Raw genomic sequence first — 21,881 nt, 5'->3', positions numbered from 1 at the left:
CCCCTTCACAATATTCAGCTGTTTGTCCGTCATTGGAGGACGGGGGTGTCAAGCGAGACCGGTCCCTGTGGCAATTGGTTCAGATTAAGTTTGCTGCAAATCGGTGGAAGCCCAACCAGGAAGAGCACACACATCTCGCAAGCGCAACCGATCGTCCTCTCTCCACTTCTCCCCAGCTCTCCCAGTTACGGAGTTCTGCCATCGCACCAGTCCGGCTGGCTCTCTCTCTCTCGCACCAGTCCGCCTGTCTCTCTCTCTCTCTCTCCCCCTCCACCTCCCTTCTCCCCGCAGGTTTGCTCGACGGATCCCCGCTGGCAGGAGGAAGCGCGTCGGCGAGCCGTAAGTTACCACCTCGGTTTTTTTGTTGCCATTTCGCCCTGAATGTTTGAAGTTGCTCCGGCTGGCCAGCCGTCCACAGAGGAGCGCAGAAAGCCGTTTTCGCTTCGTGCAACCAGAAGCGACACACAGTGCTGCTGCTGCTACGTGCCATGTCTTCCCAGGACTCACCCTGGACTCTGATCAGCACAGCCCCCGTGTCGGTAATGACAAACCCGGTTAGGAAATGTTATCAGAAGCGTGGACTGCCCTTTATTTTGCTTGGTGTGTGTGTGTATGTGTGTATGTGTGTATTCGGCCCCCTCCCCTCCCCAGCCCGTATATAGAGCCTGGCTGGCCACTTCAGATGGGCAGGATAGGTCAAGATGTTCATCCTCAGTCTTCGGCCACTGTAGGTTGTGTATATATTGTGGCACGTAGTAGCTACAGATGTGTGCGTTTAGCTATGCAGGCATGCGAAGCCTCCTCGACATCTCAGCGGATGGTGTAGATGAAGCCCAAAGCTGCCGTACAAGTCTCAGAAGAAAACACACAACTGTGACCTAATGTTTGAAATTCTTGTAGTCGTTATTTCCTCGGGATGAATCTCAACATGCCAGCGCCTCGTGTTGAGCCTGCCTGTCCCCCGGTGTGACAAGGAACATGGAAAATAAAAGCCCTCTCGGTTTGGTCCCGATGGGCTGCCTTACCCAGCTGGTTATTTATGTTTGATGCTGTGTTTTGCTGGTGTTCTGGCACTACCAGACATTTAAAAGCAGACATATTTAAAAAAACAAGCGGGCCAGATATTATTTACAGGTGTAATACTAACAGAGGTGTGTGTTTGTAGCATGCACATCCTTGTTATCAAGAAATCAGGAGCAGAGTTGTGTTCTGCAAGGTGTATCTCATGTTAATGTGACCCTTTAAGGTGAAGCACTATGACCCCTTACTGTAGGCTGTGGCCATATTTTGGACATGAGCTGTGAACAGTTCAACCCAAAAGTGATTTGTTCTTCACAGTTATTTGAAAGACTGTTAGAGGCTCCAAAAGGTGAAAGCATTTAGTATTTCAGAAGAAAAAAGCAACAAATTAGGGGCTGTATAAAAATTATTTTAAGTTTTTGATCAAGGAGGGTATTTGTTGGGAGAGCAGGGGAACTTTTATCTCATCCCAGAATTGTATATATATTCTTATTTGTTCTTGGACATTGGTATTGCGGTCCATCAGCGATGGCTGGTTTCATTATTTTGATATTTTTGCCAGACATGTATACTTCTGATATATTTTGGGGGGTGAATAAGAAAAAAAAAACAGGGGGAAAACTTTCTGGGTTTTATTAAATCACCAACCAACTAAAGAGAACAAACTTTTGCAAGAAGCATGTAGTGAATAGAGGTTAAATTAACTGACGATTTGTAGAAGAATACATGAGATACCTGCACATAAATATAAAATTTGTCATGATATAGTTAGATTTTATGATGATCCTATTGCTGCTGTTTGTGAAGAAAAACCAGAAACAGCTTTTCACAACAACAAAGTAGCTCCAGTCTCAAAATGATCATAAAACTAAGTGGACACGCTACCAAGTATCCTCTCTGTTGCTTATAACACTATATGAAGCATTTGGATTTTTCTTGATCAACCTCCTTTTCTCTGAGTTCTTCAGTTCAAGCCAGATTTATTTGTATAGAACCAAATCTGAACAAAAATCATCTCAAGGTACTTTACGCGGAGGAAAACCCAACAAATCCCCCTTGAGCAAGCACTTAGCGACAGTAGGGAGGAAAAACTCCCTTTAATGGAAGAAACCTCCAACAGAACCAGGTTCTTGGTGGGCGGCCTTCTGCCTCGACTGATTGGGGGGAACCACAGCTTTACTTTTTTACAAATGGGTTATTCATAAAAAGTAAGTCACTGCTGCTGGCCTGTTGTTTAATGGTGATACAGATACAAACGCATTCCGGCAGACGGAGCCATGAACCCAGACTGTGGATGTTTTGTTCACAGTCTTGGTTTTAGAGCCATTACACCATCACACAGGGGGAGGCCTCGAGCCACTGGTTGGGAAGCTCTAGGCTAATGTATAATGCCTGTTATTAGAAATATATGTTCATGTAATATTTTCGAAGTGGCTGTCAATTTGAGTGTGATATTCACTTGTGTGTTCAGAGTGACCACTTCACGTTGTCTGCTTTAACTGTACCTGGAATTTCAGAGGAGAAAGAAGTAAGGATATAGAGAGTGGATCAATTGTGTTTTAGAAACATATCCTGAAGAGTCGTGAGAAATCTTATAATATAAAAGTGTCCCGGTGTGCCCACTGTTTGACGCTCTGAAAGAGGAACTGATGATCTGTTTTCTAACCAATTAGAGACAGAGTGCAGGGTCATTGATCTTCCCATAAATGTGAAATTACTTCCTAAGGATCACCAGGCCTGACCGTGTTTAAAGAGCCAAATTGCTGTTTGGCCAGTGCACTGCCACAGGAGATGATGTCTCACTGGTTGTTCCTTCCAGTGTTTCCCCACCTACACTTCTCAGCAGTAACAGATTGCTGAGAACTGCTTCCGGAAAGTTGTCTTTAATGGTTAAAAAAAAAAACACGAAGAAGGTTCAGTATGAAGGCTGAAAAGAGAGTTGCATTAAATTAACATTAAAATGTGGACTGATTGTTCAGTGTGAATGTAAGGTTTGAATTTTAGGCGAGAGTGTTGTTGTGGTATTGAATTTCAGTTTCAGTCTGCATGATCACACACTTCATATGTGATTAGATCTTTTCTGAGTCTAGCATTCGTTGTCCTGTGAAAGGACAACAATGAAGTGAGGGGTCCACAATACCTGATTTTGTCGATGAGTAACTTCCTACAATTGTGTTTAGTAGTTCACTGTCAAAATATTACAGTTGGTTTCTTGTATGTTTATTTCAGTGTATAAAGGTTATTTTACATTTGTCATCTTTTTTTTTTAAGTGTTTTTGAAGTGGAGTATATTAGAGAAGTTGTAAGTAATGCTATCATTCCCTCTGGATCCACACTGGATCCACGCACGTTGACCAATTTATTCATAATTGAGCTGGCTAAGTAGAAAATGTAAGTAGCAGTTGTAGTTGGTATGAGCTAAACTCATGTTGGCTATTGCCAGGATCACTCACACATTTCAGTCTTGGACCGCCTTTCCACTCGCATAAGCCCAGTCAGATTGGGGCCAATAAGTCAAACGTGTTTAGAAAATCTTGTCAGGATTTGACTGTTACTGAGTCGTGAGTTAGGCCAAAATCTCTGGTCTTGAATGTGCTCACAGTGCAGAGTAACCATCAGGCCTCTCAGTGCCTCACACAACCACACTAGTCTGAGCAGATGCCCAGGCCTGAAATTCTTGAAGTATGGTGCCACACAGAATGAAACATTCAAAAGCTAACTGTGATAAGCCATCAGAGTTGGAAAACAACTCAGTCTGATTTACACAGGCAAAGTTAAATCATGTAAAACTTTTGTGTTGTATTTGCTTTGGGGAGTTTTCCTTTGTGGTACAGAATGTACTGTATGTACAGTTTTAAAAGAGTCTTTACAGGTTTACCTGCTTTCCCATGTCATTAGTCAGACAGTAAATATTCCTGATATTTATGATCTCCAGTACAGAAACCAGAGGTGGAAAGTACTACACTTGAGTACAATTCTGAAGTATGCATACTTGGGTATTTTCATTTTGTGCTACTCCATATTTTGACTTCACTACATTTTAGAGGCAAATGTTGTACTTTTTTACTCTGCTACATGTATTTTATAACTTTTAGCTACTTTTCAGAATCAGAATAATTATACAAAATACAATATAATTATCTGACTTTATTGATCCCTGGTGGGAAATTCACAAAATACCCAGCAGTACTTCAAATTATAACCATGTAAGGTACTTGAAATGAGCTCCACCTTTACCAGTTGCATCATTAAATGTGATGAACACAATAATTATAATACAATAGTACGATATACATGAATGTAAAATGTGCTATTCTGCATGAGTATATTTACTTTTGGTACTTTTTGTGATGCCAGTACGTGTGACGTTCTTAACAAACTGCCAGCTGAGTGCGTTTATGCATATCAGTTATTCTTTGGTTGTTTGTTTCAGTTTCACAGTGAGCTCAAGGAGTACTTTCACAAATACTCCCAAGCAAATTGTTTGTAACAAATTGAGTTTAGTTGCCAAATGCTTTTTTGAGATTTGGGAATATTTATGTAGTATCATACAGCAGAGGTATGTCCAAGATTCTCTTCCTGTATGTAATATGGACATCTAGACAGCAAATAATTTGAAGCCATGAAAATGAAATGATAAAAATGTCAAGTGTAAATAGACATTTAGTCAGCTTGTTTGTTTTATTTTCCTCAGTGGACTTTAATGTTGTAGTGAGGCCTTTTTGACATTCAACTTTCTGACTAAACATTTCAGAATAAACAATTGGCCTTAACAAGCTGTTATTTGCATGCTGTGTGCACACTAGGTGATAAGGCAACGAGTGCAGTGAATGAATGACAGAGTGCATTAGTTTCTTTAATGCAACATAAAACACACACACACACACACACACACACATACACAAATCCATTATAACGAGAAACAAAGGCATATAATAGCTGGAGCTTGCCATATGATCAAATAAATTCAGTCTGATCACAAAACCATTCAGTTGAGTTTACTTATTAAGGTTTTTTTTATGTATTCAATCAGATACTGTTGTGTTTAAAGCTAAACAGAAGGCTCATGTAAGATAGTCAATGTCTTTGTTGTATCTGTGTCTTGTTTGCTCCATCTCGTTTTCATCTTTTTTTGTGTGTGTCTCAGTACTTTTCACACCACAAAAGCTTTGTAATTTATGAGAGTAAAAAAATGTTTGAAATAAGGATAATGGTCTTTCCTTGGGCCCATAATACACCTCATATGACCATCAGTTCTAGTCTGATCAGTTATTGTGTGATTTAAAGAAACGAAAGTTGCAAAGATTCTATAAAGCGTAGGATACGTGACATTGCTGGCATCATCTGTCTGATAAAGCTACAACCTTCTGTCATTAGGCCCTTACACACTGCCTTTTCGAGGCAGGATTAGTACACCTTTATTTTGTTTCATTTTCTGTGTGCAAGGCACAAAGCCAGAATGGTGGGCCATTTTTGTTCTGCCTCTGGTCCACCTCAGGCCTGCCTTGGGATGTTGAACACAACACAGAACACTGGATGTTATGCCATAGATTGTGAGCATTGACAGCATGCAAACTTGAGTTCTGATTCCTTGTCGGTCTCCTCTCTCTAGGCCCTGTTGAGAAGCATGTGATGACTCAGGCAAGGCAGAAGGGTTTCCTCAGGCAGAGCCACAGTAGTGCTGAGTGGTGGGACAACTGTCCTCTTTGGCCACATGGTAGCACTATTGGTGGCACCTGGCCTGAGCGTTCACTACGACTCAGCAGGACAAAGAAGATAAGCGAGACCGTCAAAGAAAGGAAAGTCAAGGCCAAGAGGATGGCTGACAAGAGAGGGAGAACTGAAAAATCAGATCAGAACAGAAAACGGTACCGGAGGCATGACAATAAACGGGACAGGAAGTTGTATCCTTTGCGGAGAAGGGCTGGGGGTTCGGATGGGGAGGGCCTAAGTTGCCATGTCCTCCTCACAAGGTTGAAGGAAGGTGAGCAGGAGAGTTCTGAAGAAAGGGAAGAAAAGCCGTCTCTGAAACGCAAACCTAAAAAAGGGAAAAGAAATGAACGAAAAGAGGCAAAATCATTACCAAAAAACAAATCAAAGGTGAACAGCCCAAGTCATGGAGGGTGTATCCATGTCCTGCAACCACGCAAGCGCAGACTGGCCTCTCTCAATGCTGAGGCAGTGAACAGTCTGTTGCTTGAGAGAGCTACCGACCCTCAGCCAGCAACCAAACAGGCCAGGAAACAGGAAGAACCCACGACTGGAGGGGGTACCCTGGTTATAGATCCAGTCAGACCTGGTGCCCCTGGAAGTTTGAGGGCTTCACGAAACACAAGTAAAGCCTCCAGGTCTCCCAAACCTGAACTGTGCCAAAGCTCTAAGCCGATCAAGAAGGCCAAAGTCAAGCAAGGTGATGAGAGTAGGGGTATGAGTCAGAGTCTGGATACCCCCACCCCCAGGCGATTGGCTGGACTCAATGCTGCAGCCCTGCTGAAGTTAACCAGCTCTTCCACTACCAGTAAGCAGAGAGTAAAGGCTACACCCACAGCTACTATCACATCAGACTACAAGACTCCTGCAGCAGTCTCAACTGCAAAACAGCACTCCAGGGTCAAACTCAAACACAAGGGCCGATCACAAAAGCATAAGTGGAAAATGGTCCCTCCCCTGCACAGTGGTTGCACAGCCTGCAAGAATAAGGTGGACTTTGAGCCTAAAGTGGAATGGGACACTGGCAGTTGCACCCATAGACTGACCAAACCAGGTTACCAGTCTCGTAGCATGCTAGCATACCCACTAAAGCAAGTGAAGGAAGAGCAGATGGAGACCGAATTGAGCCCGTACTACTGCTGTCCCCCAGAGGGCTCAGTGGAATACTGCCACCGCTTGGCCTTCTTCCTGGGCCAGCAGCCCTACGGAGAATCAGATGATCAGTCTCTTAATTCAGCCATGACCCCTGTGAAGCACGAGTGCCTCGTATCCTCACCATCGTTGACACATTCCCACCCTCATACAGCCCTGACCCTTAGCCCCCACCCCTGCCTCTGCACTGCCGACCACTGCTTCTCCAGCTACTACGTCCATATCGCTCACCCACCACACACTGGCACAACATCACCAACCCTGGCTTCTCGACCTCTGAATTTTGCTTCATCCAGTTTGTGCCCTAATCAGATGACTGGCTCTAAACTGCTGGGTCCGCAGGTGTCTCATGCCTCGGGGCTGACCCACCCTGCCTTCTGCAACTCTGTGGCTTCACCCTGTTATGGTGATGCCTGTGGGATTAGTGGCTACACCTACAGAGCCATGCCTCCCGTCACCAACAGGGGTTGTTCTTTTAGCACAGGATTCACTGGGTGCACACACAGAATCAAAACAGGTGGGTGGAACATAAGGATTCCTGAAGTATTTCTGCTGGAACTCAGTTATGTATATGCTTTTGAACCCCTTTTAGTGTTCCTAATGGAATAGCTATTATTCAAATTCAGACAGTTACTGAAGCCCAGAGGAGCTAATGTTATCTATAAATATGCAGTATCTGTATTACTAGACTATAGACTAAATAAGCATCTGCAGCATTTTGAGCATGTTGGATATTTTCCCCATTCATGGCACTTTTATTGTTTCACAGTTTTAGTTCCCTCTTTTCATATTTTAATGAAAGAACCCCTTATCCCAATGTTGTACTTAAAAAGTCCTTTATCGTTAATTGATGTGTGCCTCAAGCCAGATGTATGCCCCAAAAAGCGGGAGCATTTTTTGTTGTTTGCACGAGCTTTGAAAGTGTTCGTAGCTCTTGGCACTAAAGTAGATATGTCTTGATAAGGAGCTTCAGCCTAATATGTTGTTTTCTGCAACAAATCTATTTATATATATTTTACCTTTATATATTTAACCTTTATTTTACTTGTAAAACCTGTTCTGGTCAAGGAACCACCTTTGATAGCAGTGACTAACAGTTCAATGCACCATAGTGTATTGAACTGAGAAATGTTATAATTCAATTTCACACCTCATCTGGAAGATAGTACTAATTCAGGTACATAGTTATATATTAAAGTCTTGCTTTAAGTGCAATTTAGATATTTTTGTCTCTGTATTATTTAAAAGTATTGCTTTGACCCATTACTTTTCCAGAGGGTTACACATCAGCACAGGGTGACCACAGCACCTCCCTTCTGGTTCCACCCTCCCTGCACATCTCCAGCTGCCCACTCTCCAGCATACCCACTTCCACCCAGACAAAACCTCACCTACTAACCCCCTTGTCAGGGCGAGACCAGCCCCAGGCCAGGTTAAAGCTGGCCAGGGAATGTCCACGGACCACCAAGCCCCTGCCAATGGGGCGCACACAGCTGCCCCAGAAAGAACTGGCATCTGTGCCGAGCCTCAGCAGCACCAAACAGAAGAAGGTCAACCGCAGACGTGCTACCAATGGCTGGCGGGCTGTAGGAATGCCCACAGAGAGGGAGGTCTTTATTGCGGTAGGTTATTTGTGAGTGTGTCTATGAAGATGAGCCAAGAGATTAAAGACCTTCTCGTCTGGTTGTCTGTCTAGTTAGACTCTCTGGTACACCACTACCTGATCATACTCTGCTATAGTAGAAGCCTTAGCATCCACACAGCTGCCTGGCAGGAAGAAAAAAATCAGCCCTTGGGGAAAAGATAATTGTGTTTTGACCACATAGCTTTGTGCGACAGATTCCATTTTGTCTTTATAATGAGAATTATATCTGTCCTTGTCCATGTGTATGCGTGCATGTGTATGTGTTTGTGTCAGGGAGAGGATGAGACGGCCTTGCGGCAGTGTTATGAGGGAGTCGAGAGGGATGGTGAAGTGATACGTGTCCGAGACACTGTGCTTCTGCGATCAGGCCCCAGGAAGAAATCACTTCCATATGTTGCCAAGATATCAGCGCTGTGGGAGGACCCCAAAACAGGTAAAAGAGATGAGGAGTGGGGAGATCACAGAAAAATAGTTTTTGTGCATGGATGAAGGGACATATTACCACAGCTGGTTACCTGTGCTTACTGTATGTGTGTCTAAATTTGCTGCTGCAGGAGAGCTGATGATGAGTCTTTTCTGGTACTACCGACCTGAGCACACCCAGGGAGGCAGAGATCCCAGCACACACTGTGAGGTGAGGCTCGATCGGAATGATTTATGTTGTTTCCCAGTGGTTAAATGACTGTTGACAGCACACTGAAAAGAAAGCTCTGTGTCCACTCTTAAACACATACAGTATAACTGAAGCAAACAAACATGATGGGGAATGTGTACAATTAAGCAAGAATGAGTTCAGTTCGGTTTTATCTCATAATGCCACTTTTCATTCTAAAGTCTTTTTCTGTCAATCACGACAAACTGGGTGGAGGCAGTTACGTGATTGGCTGTTGCTTTGGTCTGAATGAACCATCCACATAACAGTCATCTGAGAAAGCACAACAATTTTTTTTGTAAAACATGAATACATTTTTACAATAATTGTAAATTAGGATCACACTCAGTGGCAAGAAATCACTTTATTCTGTGAGAAGACACAACGTTTTTCAGCCTTCATCAGTGTCACAGTCTCACAGTTCAACTGCTTCACACAGGTGAAACCTCTTGAGTTAATTAGAGTGCAGTCTTTCCAATCTTTCCAATTTAACTGCATCAAAAAAGTCAGAATGAAACAATTTCTTGCCACTAAGTGTGGTACAAATTTCTCATTATTAAAAAAAATAAGCAAATTAAATAAAAATCACCTAAAAAATGCTATTTTGAAAAGAAGCAGGATAAACAAAATAATTTCATAATAATAATGTGAGTTTAACAGTTTATCATATTTTTTAACAGTTTTATTTTGAAAGTGCTTGTGCATATAATTACATAATTACCAATGTCACTTATTTATTTCATATTGCACACTTTGGTATCCATAGGTCTTCTGTGTCTTGGCTGAAGGGTTGGCTTCCTCTCTTCACTTGTCTTAAGAATGTGGCAACATTTCTTGCTGATGTTGCTTATAAAATGTTTTAGAAACAAATTTCCCAAGTGAAAATACTGTCTTGTGCTTTCACATTATAAGTTAGAATTTGCTATAATGTGTTTAAATGTGTGTGTGTGTGTGTGTGTGTTGGTGGGTTCACGTTTCACATTCTGTGTTGCAATTATTAATTGCTTACCATAAGTAAGTCATGCATAATAGTCAGTTGTCCTAACGTACATAAGAAATGAATGTGCGAGGGGAGGATGAGCAAAACCGCCTGTCCAGGCACAAATATGTAGGCACCGACTGCTGCTGGAGACATCATTATCTTTCTCTCAGCAGCCCTGAAACTGTTGATAGCTGGTTAGCTCTTCAGTGTAACCACGCTGCCAAACTGATGATATCTCTGCCTCCTCAGTCTTCCACAAACAAAGAGTAGGAGAACAGAGCAGTTCCACGGTTAGAATGTAAACGCAGTGAAACGCTACTCATGCTTCTGTTCACAGTGGATGTCTATAGCATGTGTTGAGCAGAACCGCATTGGTGTGTACGTATGTGTGCGCGCACATGTTGGCACATGTGGTAGACACAGAGGCACAATCCTATTGCACCTGAACAATTACAGTTCCTTCTGTGCACACTGTTGTCATTTCTTCAGCCTTCACCCAACACAATAGGAAACACTTGTGTTGATGTGACATTGTACACCCACTGTTGGTTTCAGAATGAGATTTTCGCCTCTCGGCATCAGGATGAAAATAGTGTGGCCTGCATAGAAGACAGATGCTATGTTCTCCCACTAGCCCAGTACTGTAGGTAAGTACACGCACACACAGATACAGAGCTCAGCTGTAATCGTTAGCAGAAAGTCGTTTCAGAATGTTACTTTTTAATTAACACTTGATCTTCTGAGATATTGTATGTGGAAACCTGTGTCACACATTGGTGACACTGCACCTGCAAATAACTGCTTATTATTTTTACGTTCAGGAACAGTTGCATAAAGATGCCAGAGTTGTGCTTGATTTCACAGCAGATAGTCGCCCCTTGATTTATTTTTTCCCCCCTCTCCTGTCTATTTCTAGATTTTGTGCCTTGGTGAAGCGGCGTGCCGAAGGCGCTCCACCTGGCAGCACCAGCATGGTGCCCTGCCTCCCCGGCTTCACCCCCCCATCCCACCGCTGTGTGCCCACAGACGTTGACCCCGAGCTGGTGTATCTCTGCCGGCACGTCTACGACTTCCGCTACGGACGCATCCTGAAGAACCTGCAGTAGAGGGCAGATGGGGTGTCGCACCTATGAATTAATTGCTAGAGGGCTGAAGGACTGAACACCCCTGTCTTTTCTGCTGGTGACCTGACGACGAGAGAGAAGGGAGATGCCGGAGAGAGGCTGGTTTTGGTGAGGGACCAATGAGTCAAAGTGTTTGTGGCACATTATGAAGCGCAGGTTCCTTTAGTTGTCCACAGAAAGGGTTACAATGTGACAGATGAAACTATCTCAGTCAGAGCACCAGTATTTCCTAGCTTTGAAGGGACAAGTAATTTATCATCTTGGACTTTTCAGCTTCCACTTATGGAAGCTTCTGTGCCCCCCTCCCTCCCCCCCCATCTGTCAGGAATGCTGAACACTAGGCAGGACTGGGCTACAGGACAACATTTCCCCTGAAGCATCTCAGCACAACAATCATGTTTGTTGCATTTGTAAGCCGATGGCTCAGGGATGGTCCGGCGCTAAGGTGCTTCCAGGGGAACACAAGCTTGCGCTGTCAGTTCAGTGTTAATGGTGTTGAAACATCCAGGGTGAAGGAGCAGCTAATGGAGTGTTGTCTTATTTCTTTTGATTTGAATTTGTGTGTGAATGTGTGAAGTGTTGTCAGTGTGGATGAATGGATAAATGTAGGGATGTGTGATGGTTTTTTAGGAGGCTTTCAGGCAATCAAACCTAACAAACAGCTTTAGAGGAAGCAGAGTTTTCTCTCTCTCGTCCTCTCTCTTGTGTGCTCTAGCGCACTGACACTGACAGAAACATTTTTATCTCAAGTGATGCTAAAATACTGTACCTGAAAGGGGGTTTGTGAAAAGTAATCCTGACTGGGTCCAGTTTAGCAACTTACAACCCTCAAATATCTGTAAATCAAATCTGGGCCCGATATCAGTCCCAGAAACTGACCCCTACCCATAATGTTAATAAACACATGGGCTACACGGTTACACACTTTAAGACTCATCCAGATTCCCGCAAGGTTTGCATGATGTCTGGTCTGAGGTTATCTGCCATTTTGGCCAGTGTACTGCCCCATATGGATGTGCTAAACATTCGCTCAGTCACTTGTTATAATGCAGAGTGACACAAATGTAGCTGATCTTGCAGTAATCATCCACACATCCAAAGTGACTTCCCATTGCGTCAGTCAGCTGCATTCTCAGTTATGGAATGATGAATTGAGGGGGAAAGAGGTTTTCTCATAGGCATGCGCAGTTCGAAAGACACACGATATGATACAATTATGCTTCATTTCACCTGCTGCCTGTTGGTGTTTAGGTCAGTTTTACCCGTACTCATGAATTAACATAAAAACATATTGTCACACATTACTGTTGTCGGTTACCTGTATGTGCACAGCTGGGTGCAGGCTGTTTTGTACCACACTCAACTCTAGAGCAGGCTTTTAACTTTGGGTCAGGACACCAATATTGTCTCTAAACTGATTATATTGAAAACACATTTAACAAAAGCCTCGTTGGATTTTCACTGTCTTTCATCTCAGCCTCAGTCGTGGGAAGCCTCTTTCCTTACTGGGTCTGCTAAGGGTCCAATGGAGAGATCCCTTATTGAGGACTGAACAGGCTTATGAAGAGGAGGGTTGTCCTTCATTGTTTTTTGTTTCTTCTCATATTTGTCACTTTTGCTGCTCCCTGTTAGTTGCCTTATGAGTTGCAGGCAGGGCAGGTAGCTAGCCTCACCGCATACGACTAGGAAGAGGTCGAATCGGAATGGGTTTGCTGTAGTCCCAGGAAATGGGAATTTGTTGCCAGTCGACTGACAGCTGTGATCACTGGAAACACACTGGCTGCAATTAATCATTATTTTTCATTATCTAATAATTGTCTATAAAAGTTAGAATGTAGTGAGAAATGGCCAACATTTCCTACATTTCTACATTACCTGACCAACAGTTCAAAAGCCAAAACTGTTCAGTTTACGGAACAGAAGCTGAAACGATTCCATTTTTGGCATTTTGCATTTAAAAAATAAATGACCAAAATAGTTAAAAACCACAGGGCACTTTTTATGTTATGCTGTGCTCTAATTGCTCGCCTTGCATCCTGAAGCCTCGCAACATTTGGGAAATATCTATTCAACACCCACATTGAATTTTTCTTCTTCTTCTTCTTCTTCCTCCCCTCCTCCTTCTCCCACCAAGATAAACCAAAGGATGTCACACAAGCCAGAGTCCCTGCGTCCTCCCTCGTGTTTCTTTTCCTTGTCAGCACTTCTTCCTTTGTTCCCTTATTATACTGCACTAATCCATCCCTTAATTACAACAAACGTTTTCAACTTTTTTGTTGTTGTTGTTCCAGCTACTAATACTGTATGTTTTGGAGGAAAAAAAAAACAGCATGTCCAGTTTTTTATAGTCATTCCATTTGATCATCTCAGCCACACCTCCATAAATATCCTATATGTAGTGTACATGTGTGTGTATATATACAGTATACATTGTATATACTGTATATATAAAGTATGTATGTGTGTTCATTAAGTTTCAGAAGGCGTCTGGATGGAAGTTTTGTTGTTGAGCGGACAAACGTAGCACCATGTTGTGTACTTGGATTGTGTGGGTGGTGTTTGATACTTAATTGAGTTGTGGAGGTTTGGAAGCCACTCTCGATTCATTGCCTTTTAAGCTGCAAGCGTTTTACTGTCACTCAGAAAACGAGTAGTGTGTGTGTGTACCTTTAAAAACATAAAGAGTACCCGATTGCTTTCCTACACAACAAACACCGTTTGGATAAGCCGTAAAAGTTTTCAACACTCTAAAGCCATCTTTAACTTTTTCTGTGTGAGAACCCAGAACAACATTAAATCCTGATCATTGTTCTTTTGTTTGTTTGTTTTTTTTATTTCTATTAATGCCCAGAGTCTTCAAAGAGGTAATATATATTCTCCTACTTTACAATTTCTCCTTATTAAGAATCTTTTATTGTCAATTTCCTAAGATGGCATATGCAATATATTTTTAGACTTAATATTTTTGGAAAATGAAAGTAACAAATCTAGAAAAGTATATGCATTATTTTTTATTTTATTCAACATGAGTTTGAAATCATCACAGTGTTATTTGAAATTTGACCAAATGGGGAAAAAAAGGAGAGTGAAGGTACTCGATGCCCTCATATGGCCTACAGTTGTAGCCTTCCAGGTAATTTCTAACGAAGTGCACATAACTGAATCCAGGAAGCACTGGGCACTCTTTAAACAAGCAGACAGCTAATGCACAGCTAAGTATTTTTGCAAGATCTGTAACAATTATATAGAAAAATTTTAATGGAGTAAACAATACAATATATTAAGATTTCAGTTTAAGTTATTTGGAAATACTGTCTTATTAATGAACCATATCCTGTTTCTTTGTGCTTCAGGATAGAAGTGATTTCTGTTTATTTGTAACTTATGAATTTAGAGATTAAATGATTTGAGCGCTGGTTATTGACAGAGATGTCAATTTTGTTGCATTTATGTATTTTGCTGTCAGGGTGTGGAGAACCAGACCAAAGCACACACCCTGGCAGACAGGAGAGCAGAAGTGACTGTGAATTGCAGGTTTGACCAGAATTCCCTTTGAAATGCTTACAAAGTCAAATCTGACCTGAGGCCTGTGGCAACGAAGACTTCTAGTTCTCCTGCCCAACCTGACTAACCTTAAGTGTGATGTTTGGGAGAATGCTCTGGCAACGTGGTCACCTGAGCTTCTATTGATTTGTCCTAATTGAGAAGAGACAGAGACAGTCTCTGAGACAAGACAGCAGAGGGCAGGACGTCCTCTCAGGCAGCAATAGAAGACCCTTCTCTAAACGTAGCCATATTATAGAGGGTTTTCAGTAGTCATCATTAAATTAGACACTATGAAAATTATTAGGGTGGGTCATGTATTTTTCATTTTTGCTCAAGGGAGGTTTTTGGGAGACCTGAGGATGGTGTTTTTCCTTTTACTCTGGGCCTGTAATATTGCCATAGTCAGCATTGTCAGTATCTGGGACCGACTCACTCATTCAGTGGCTATTAAAGGCCCAGCATCTTAGGGAGTGGCTGTATTTTCCCACCAAACAATACACTTTACTGAAGGTAAAGTTTTGCAATTTTTTTTAATTCAGGGTAAGGAGCCAAAGAAAATATGGATATTAATGTGGCAGCCATGTTTTTTTAAAGCTATTTAACAAAATGACATTTTTATTACATAAAATGTAAGATTTTGTCCCCACTTCTCACCCCGAATAATTTGCAAACAGTCCCTTATTTAAGTATTAAAATGACAAGGTTTTCCAGTAGGCTGAGAGGGAATCTAGCAATTGTAATATAATTAATGAGTAGAACAAATTCAGGATTTGAGCAGTTTCTCCCACCATCCAAATTAGCTGGCCACTGTTGCCTTTCCCCCAGATGTGCACTGATGGTGTTTGTCCCCTAGAGGGCAGGAATCCAGTGTGTGCAAAAAAAAAAAGTCTCATGGCTAGTGCAATTCGACAGTGTCCTCTTCTTGTGTTCGTTCCTCACATCCTTATCTTTTGGCTGCTGAGAGAGAAGCAGAAGCTTCTTGGAAAAGGAGATGAAGGAAGTTGCCATGAATCATCCTCCCAAGTGCTGGCCCTGCAAAAGCATGGATTAGATTGTATGTTATTATTTATGTGACTTCCTAGCAACTTTGCATGGACACAGTTGCATCCTTTGTTACCATGCCAACTGGGAAAGACCAGCACTCAGGAGACACCTAATTCTGTGTACATATGGTGCACACAGGGTCAAACACTGTGTGACCTTTTTATTGATGCCACACAAGACGTGTGTCCACTCCATGAGTTCAAACTAAAGCACCTGACCAACCCATGAGTTTCTGCTTTCTGTGTGGTTTATATTGATGCTTATTGTCAACATATATTTTGATATATTTGGGGGAAAAAATGGGGGTATACATTAAAATGTCTAGATATTTTTGGAGTAGAGAAGCAATGTGTGTATCAGATTATTGTCACTTTGTCATGCTTTGAAAATCTTGGATTTTTTGGAAGAATTATATAACATCCCTACTGATTTAATGTTTCATTGAAAGAATATTTATAAATTTTAAGTCCTTTGTGAAAAATCTGTGTGGGCATTTTTCTTTTAGATTTGTTTTAATCAGTTGTTGCCTTGTATTTTCATTAGATTGATCTTGTTTTATTCAGTCAAAGTGACCTGTAGGCTTCATCAAATGTTATATATTTCAGACAGCAGGAGCAGGTAGGTTTCAAAAGTCATCTCAAATTTCTTTTTTTCATGAAATCACATCTATCAGTGGGTTAAATATCCCTTCCCAGAGATTCTACTGTATGAAAGAACCATCTTTCTGTTCTGTATGTAAGAGGGGAAATGTTCGCCCTGCATGCGACCAACAGGAAGTCAGCAAAGTTTTCTCCACATGAGGTCAGTAGTGAGACAGCGTTCTCATGTCAGGGTCAGACCCTGTGACTTCTGCCTGTAAGGTAAGGTAAGGTAAGGTAGGACTTTATTGATCCCACAGTGGGGAAATTCCTGAGTTCCAGCAGCAATAGAGAGCAAGAACGAGAATAATCCTCCCACAATAAATCCCTGAGAAACAAATCAAAAGGCACTAATCAGGGCATACGGGGTGGTGGTCATGTGTTACAGCCTCTAACCCTCCTCTGTCCCTCTCCCATGTTTCTGCCTCTCCACATCGTATTATCTGTCTTTGGCCTTTATTCCTTTCTCAGGTGCACTGGCCTACTGTAAGACTGTTGGCTGCTCCAGTGTTGGACTTAACTGTAGGGAGAGATTTGGTTGGCATTTGATGTCTGGATCAGTTAGTCTTTACACACTGAGTCCTGTTTTTAGGGAATAGGTATGTCAGGCCTGGATAAATCTTACATGTTACTAAAAGTAGAACACAATAACCTAACATAATGTTGTATAGCTAAATCTCAGTACAGTTCTAAGGTAACTGTACTTGGGAATCATTATTTGCTGCTGCTTTATACTCTTACTTCACTACATTTACAATAAAATATTGTACTTTTTACTCCACGACATTTAGTTGACAGTAAGATATATGTTTATAAAATACAGTGTTAAGGATTTAACCAGTTCCTAATCATTCTGGTTTGTGCCACCTTATAACAGCTGTCAGATGAGAGTTGCTGGGTGTTTTATACTGAAGGGGCTACAGTCAAATAACATTTTTTTTCCCACGGCAAACCTTTTGTCGCAGGTATTACTAACAACATTAACAGTGGTATATTCACATGACACTGAAACCGAGGCAGCTAAATTTGAATTCAGCTATTATTAATTTTATTATTTATACTTGTACTTTTCCTACTGTGACAGAGTATACAGTAGTTGTACTTTTATAAAAAATACAGAGACACATAATGTTATCATTTGTCTTATGCATGTGCACATAGAAATACATATGACAAAACAGGAAGCCTGGCTGCATGAGAATGGTAAGAAGAGAATCTCAGCAATTATTAATATTCTTGGCAATGGAGGACTTCCACTACCAGCCAGAAAACTTTGAAGGATCAGCAAAGAGTAAGCATCTGGTAGAGAGAGAATCAATCCAGTGAATGCAAATTAGACAGAAAACCAGTTCACACTGGAGGAGAGCCCAATACAATCGACTAACTGGCTTTTCATCTGCTCCTGTTGTCTTTTTCTATTGGTCTAATTACCATGTGCGGTTTATTGTCCTCCTGATGACTGTAATTAATCAAGTTGTTCTCCCTAATCTCAGAATCTCATCATCTTTACAGTACATCAGGGCTGGCCACACCGGATGGTAGCCTGATGTAAGCTCTTTTGGGGACTGTAATTGTGTGCTTGTCTGCAAGTTTGCATGCAACAGCAAATTGTGTGGTCCCACCCTGCTGTGTTTTTTTTGTCAGGAGCATGTGTTTTCTCAGCACACAGTAATTGTTAGTCATCGATTTCCTCCTTGCAGCAGTAGCTATATGTTTGCAGACAGGAGTTATACAACTTCTCTTTCAGGAAGTTATTTTGGGGCTTTTAATGTGAAAGTGTTTTGCCTGTCTGAGGCCTCCTCGACCCTTGTGCCCCTGTACTCAAACATACCCTTTTATTGTCTTGTCCTCCCCTGAGCCTCAGATGGCTTCCTGGGTCCTTAGTCTCTCCTCTGAGTGAAGCCACCCTCTCCTTGCTCCTACACACTCCCTAGAGGGCATTAGATGACAGAGGGAGGGAAAGCGAGAGGTGCTGGCCACTGGTGGTTTAGGGAAGGTGAGTTAGCCCAGCAGTGAAGCGTAGGAGCACACGGGATCATCAGGGCTACGGCAGGACACACACACATGGAGGAGCTTGTGGACCGAGGTCTGGGGATGGAGGAGACGGGCCATGGCCTGCAGAGGAGGCTGTCTCTGAAGGAAAGCTACCACAGTGACTCACTGCTGGCACCCACCACTGACCTCATGACAGGTAGAGAGCTGAGGGAGTTTAGGTGTTTAAGGGAAAGTACATCCAACTCACAAAAACATATTTGTATATGTAGCCATGCAAATGTTTTTATTTCCTCTCTGTAGTTTTAACTCCAACTCAGTACCCTAGAGGTGAATGGAATTTTGCACTGTTATAAATCTGTAAATAAAATCCAAATTAACTGATAGGCCTATATACCACCAAGGTTATGTAACAAAATGGAAGTGACCCTTTAAAATGTTTTGTATGAGGTGCATCTTTAATTGTAATCAACAAAAAGTGTGTAGACTTCCTGCAATTTATCACAAAGTGGGTGTGTATACGTGGATGGTTTGCACAGCTTTATAGATTTCAACATTTTTGTTCATATTTATCATGAAAAAACAGAAAAATGAGCAGGTGGAGTAAATTGAAAGTAAAAAATAAATGCAAATATTATGTGTGTATCATCATTGACTGAAAGCTGTTAATCTAAGTTATTCTAATATGAATAAGTTGAAAATGAATGACTAAATGTGACTAAAGGCGAAAATGAATGACTAAATGTGACTAAAGGCCTTTAGGGCCCAGTCTAACAGGACTCGTTCTTCATCTTGTCCTGCATACCTGTTTGATGTATCATGTGCCACACAGTCAAACTGTGGGCGTTAAGGAATGTACCGATGAGATTTAGGGAAATGCCCTGTCCCTTCAGGGATATTAGTGGACTCATAAGTGAAGGCTTGCATGTGTGCACATGGCCTTTGTGTATCAGCATGCAGGGTGCTGGTATGAGCAGACAGATGCTGCGTCTTCATGCAGGAAACGGCATCTGCAAGCAGAGATTAAAGCACACCACTGCTTCTCTGCACTGCAGTTATGCCTTGATACATTTCATTTTCCTAAAATGTATAATAAGCATATGAATTTTGAAACTATTCTGACTGGTTGGTGTGTGTGCGTGTGACTCATATGCACAGAGACAGACTTAATGCATGCGTTTGTATGTGTCCAGTGAGCAGCCTGTTATTTGTATAGCTGACTTAGTGCAGAGAGTGAGCTTTGGGCTCCTAATTCCCTTTTATAGGACTGGGATTATGTGCTATTCTAATCCCAATCCCATATGGGGTGTGTGGAGGTGGCACGAGGATGATGTCACGGCCAGGACAACAGGAGAAACAAAAAAAAAATCACAGGCCTACACAGAGTCACAGCTCTCCAGGAGAGCCAGATCACAGTGTGCTGTCTGCACCCACAGCAGTTCATCATTACAAGGAGGAAACATTTATATCTCAAACGAGCTACAATAAAAATGGAGAAAGAAACTCAAGTTTAACATCATAGACCATGCATTTTATGACATTCTGAGGCTTCATAGACACTAAAGTCTGAAAACATATAATGCATCACAACACTTTAGTCCCAGTCTTTTTTGTTACCTTCACATCCTTGTCAGAATAAAGGTTCTCCTTCTTCAGCACTGCATATTATATTTCAAATGTGTTCATTTAAATTGATTTTAAACTGGATCTATTATGTAACTAATGATGCTAATGATAAGCCTGACAATATGTTTGCTTAGAGTGACAAAAGAGGGACTTTCCAGCCTTTTATAGCCTTAAACTGTTTTGAACATTTATCCTTTACTGACAGTTAATTATTTTGACCATTTAGTTATTTGAACTAGTTATCCAGTAAACTCTTTCAACTGTTAATACATTATTTTTAGCTAACAATTTCAACCATTAATTTCTATTACGACTACATAGCTAACTGATAACTTTCTAAATGATTTTCATGCACTGTTAGTTGCAACTTGTGATATTCTGGTGTTTATTATTTATTTTTTGAATTCATCTGTTTATGAAATTGGAACTTCTGTTTTTATCAGAATACCCAAATTCAGTGTTCTTATTCAAATACAAAAATATACCTGTGAGCACACGGTTTATGTAACTGATCCCATTTGCTTGTGTTTTTGAAGTTTTAGAGGTCATTCTGCAGCTACAATAAAACATTTTTATTTAGCTCCTTGTTGTTCTGCCGTAGTGATCAGTAACAAGGTGTTCACTGCAGCCCAACAAAAGAACTGGCCACGTTTCAGGTTTATTTCTGCTGTTTCCTCTTTGTGGCTAAATCTCTCATAGTGACATGGGGCTTATGTGTGGGGGTGGGGTCAAAGAGGCTCAGGCTGAAGGATTACCATTGTATACTACACACACACACACACACACACACACACACACACACACACACACACACATGCAAGACATGCACAGACAATTTAGGCTGAATTGGACAACTGCTTAGTTTAGCTTAGCATTATCAACCCCACCCCCACCTTTACACACACACACCCTGATCATACAGGCTTTAAGCACTGTCATACACATCGCTGCATCCCAGAGTGTGACAGGCGAGCGACCACTAAAGAAACGTGAGAGGATCAGAACACCAGTAACTAAATCTTGTGCTGCAGATAACTGGATGCCATAAACAGAAGTGGACAAAACAACAACAAAAAAAAAACAGCTGCTCTTTGAATGCGTGATACAAGTGGACCAAAGGGGACGAGATACTAGTGGACACCAGCCAGTAGATCAAAATCAAATGGAGAGAGAACTGGCCTATCTGACTGAAGCCAGAGGAGGAAAGAAGAGCCAGAGGGTGTGCTCACGAGAGGAGAGGAAGAGGAGGAAGACATCTGGGGTGGTGCAGGAAGGTCCAATTGACCTTCAGAGGCACCTTGACTACTCATCAGTGTCCACTTTCTATCACGGTATTCACTGTCCTCTGAACTGTTAATGTTACTAGTGATGGCCACAGTGCAGTGGTGGATTGAAAGAGAAAGCACAATGTGGGAGTCACAGGTGAAAGTGTTTTGGTGTGTTCTTGGCTACCTTTGTTTAGATGCTGCTATGTGATGACTGTGTGGGTGTTCACCTGTGTTCAGCTTTGCTGTGACCACATTAACCTGGTTTGCTTATTCTGTTCTCTTGCGATGTTTATATCTTGTTGCCTATGGCAATAAGCGTTACAAGACCCTTTAAGGCAGAATTTCACCCAGCAATTAATGCTTTGGCTGCAGTTTTTACCTAAAATTTGGCATCCACATGGAAGTGTTTATATTGTTTTGTTTCTTCATCAGTCCAAAGTTTTCTGTGTGTGTGTGTGAATGACAAGCTACTTTGTGACCAG

The 21,881-nt window shown here is 41.8% G+C and overlaps 2 protein-coding genes across 2 annotated transcripts in view; both read left to right on the top strand.

Annotated features, from left to right (window-relative positions):
* Positions 1–345: 345 nt before the first annotated feature.
* Positions 346–16,292, top strand: LOC109962188 (bromo adjacent homology domain-containing 1 protein). The gene is made up of 7 exons (XM_020603662.1): positions 346–539; positions 5,633–7,399; positions 8,158–8,504; positions 8,801–8,960; positions 9,082–9,161; positions 10,717–10,808; positions 11,078–16,292. The coding sequence occupies exons 2-7, from the start codon at positions 5,653–5,655 to the stop codon at positions 11,265–11,267; spliced, it is 2,616 nt and encodes an 871-aa protein (XP_020459318.1). The 5' UTR covers positions 346–539; positions 5,633–5,652; the 3' UTR covers positions 11,268–16,292.
* A 1,463-nt stretch (positions 16,293–17,755) lies between these two features.
* Positions 17,756–21,881, top strand: part of LOC109962182 (echinoderm microtubule-associated protein-like 1) — an 8,433-nt gene continuing 4,307 nt past the window's right edge. Inside the window, exons 1-2 of the mRNA XM_020603656.1 lie at positions 17,756–17,804; positions 18,537–18,704. Coding sequence (XP_020459312.1) covers positions 17,756–17,804; positions 18,537–18,704 — 217 coding nt within the window. The remainder of the gene's footprint in view (positions 17,805–18,536; positions 18,705–21,881) is intronic.

Source organism: Monopterus albus, unplaced genomic scaffold (genome assembly GCF_001952655.1).
Source record: "Monopterus albus unplaced genomic scaffold, M_albus_1.0 scaffold62.1, whole genome shotgun sequence".
Taxonomy (NCBI): domain Eukaryota; kingdom Metazoa; phylum Chordata; class Actinopteri; order Synbranchiformes; family Synbranchidae; genus Monopterus; species Monopterus albus.
Note: the sequence above shows the minus strand (reverse complement) of the source record. Positions and strands in the feature narration are given on the sequence as shown.

Excerpts from the sequence above, each read along its gene's own strand:
- LOC109962188 (XM_020603662.1), top strand. The coding sequence starts at position 5,653 with ATGACTCAGGCAAGGCAGAAGGGTTTCCTCAGGCAGAGCCACAGTAGT. Across the intron at positions 7,400-8,157 it reads CACACACAGAATCAAAACAG|AGGGTTACACATCAGCACAG; the intron begins GTGGGTGGAACA and ends TTACTTTTCCAG. Across the intron at positions 8,505-8,800 it reads AGAGGGAGGTCTTTATTGCG|GGAGAGGATGAGACGGCCTT; the intron begins GTAGGTTATTTG and ends TGTTTGTGTCAG.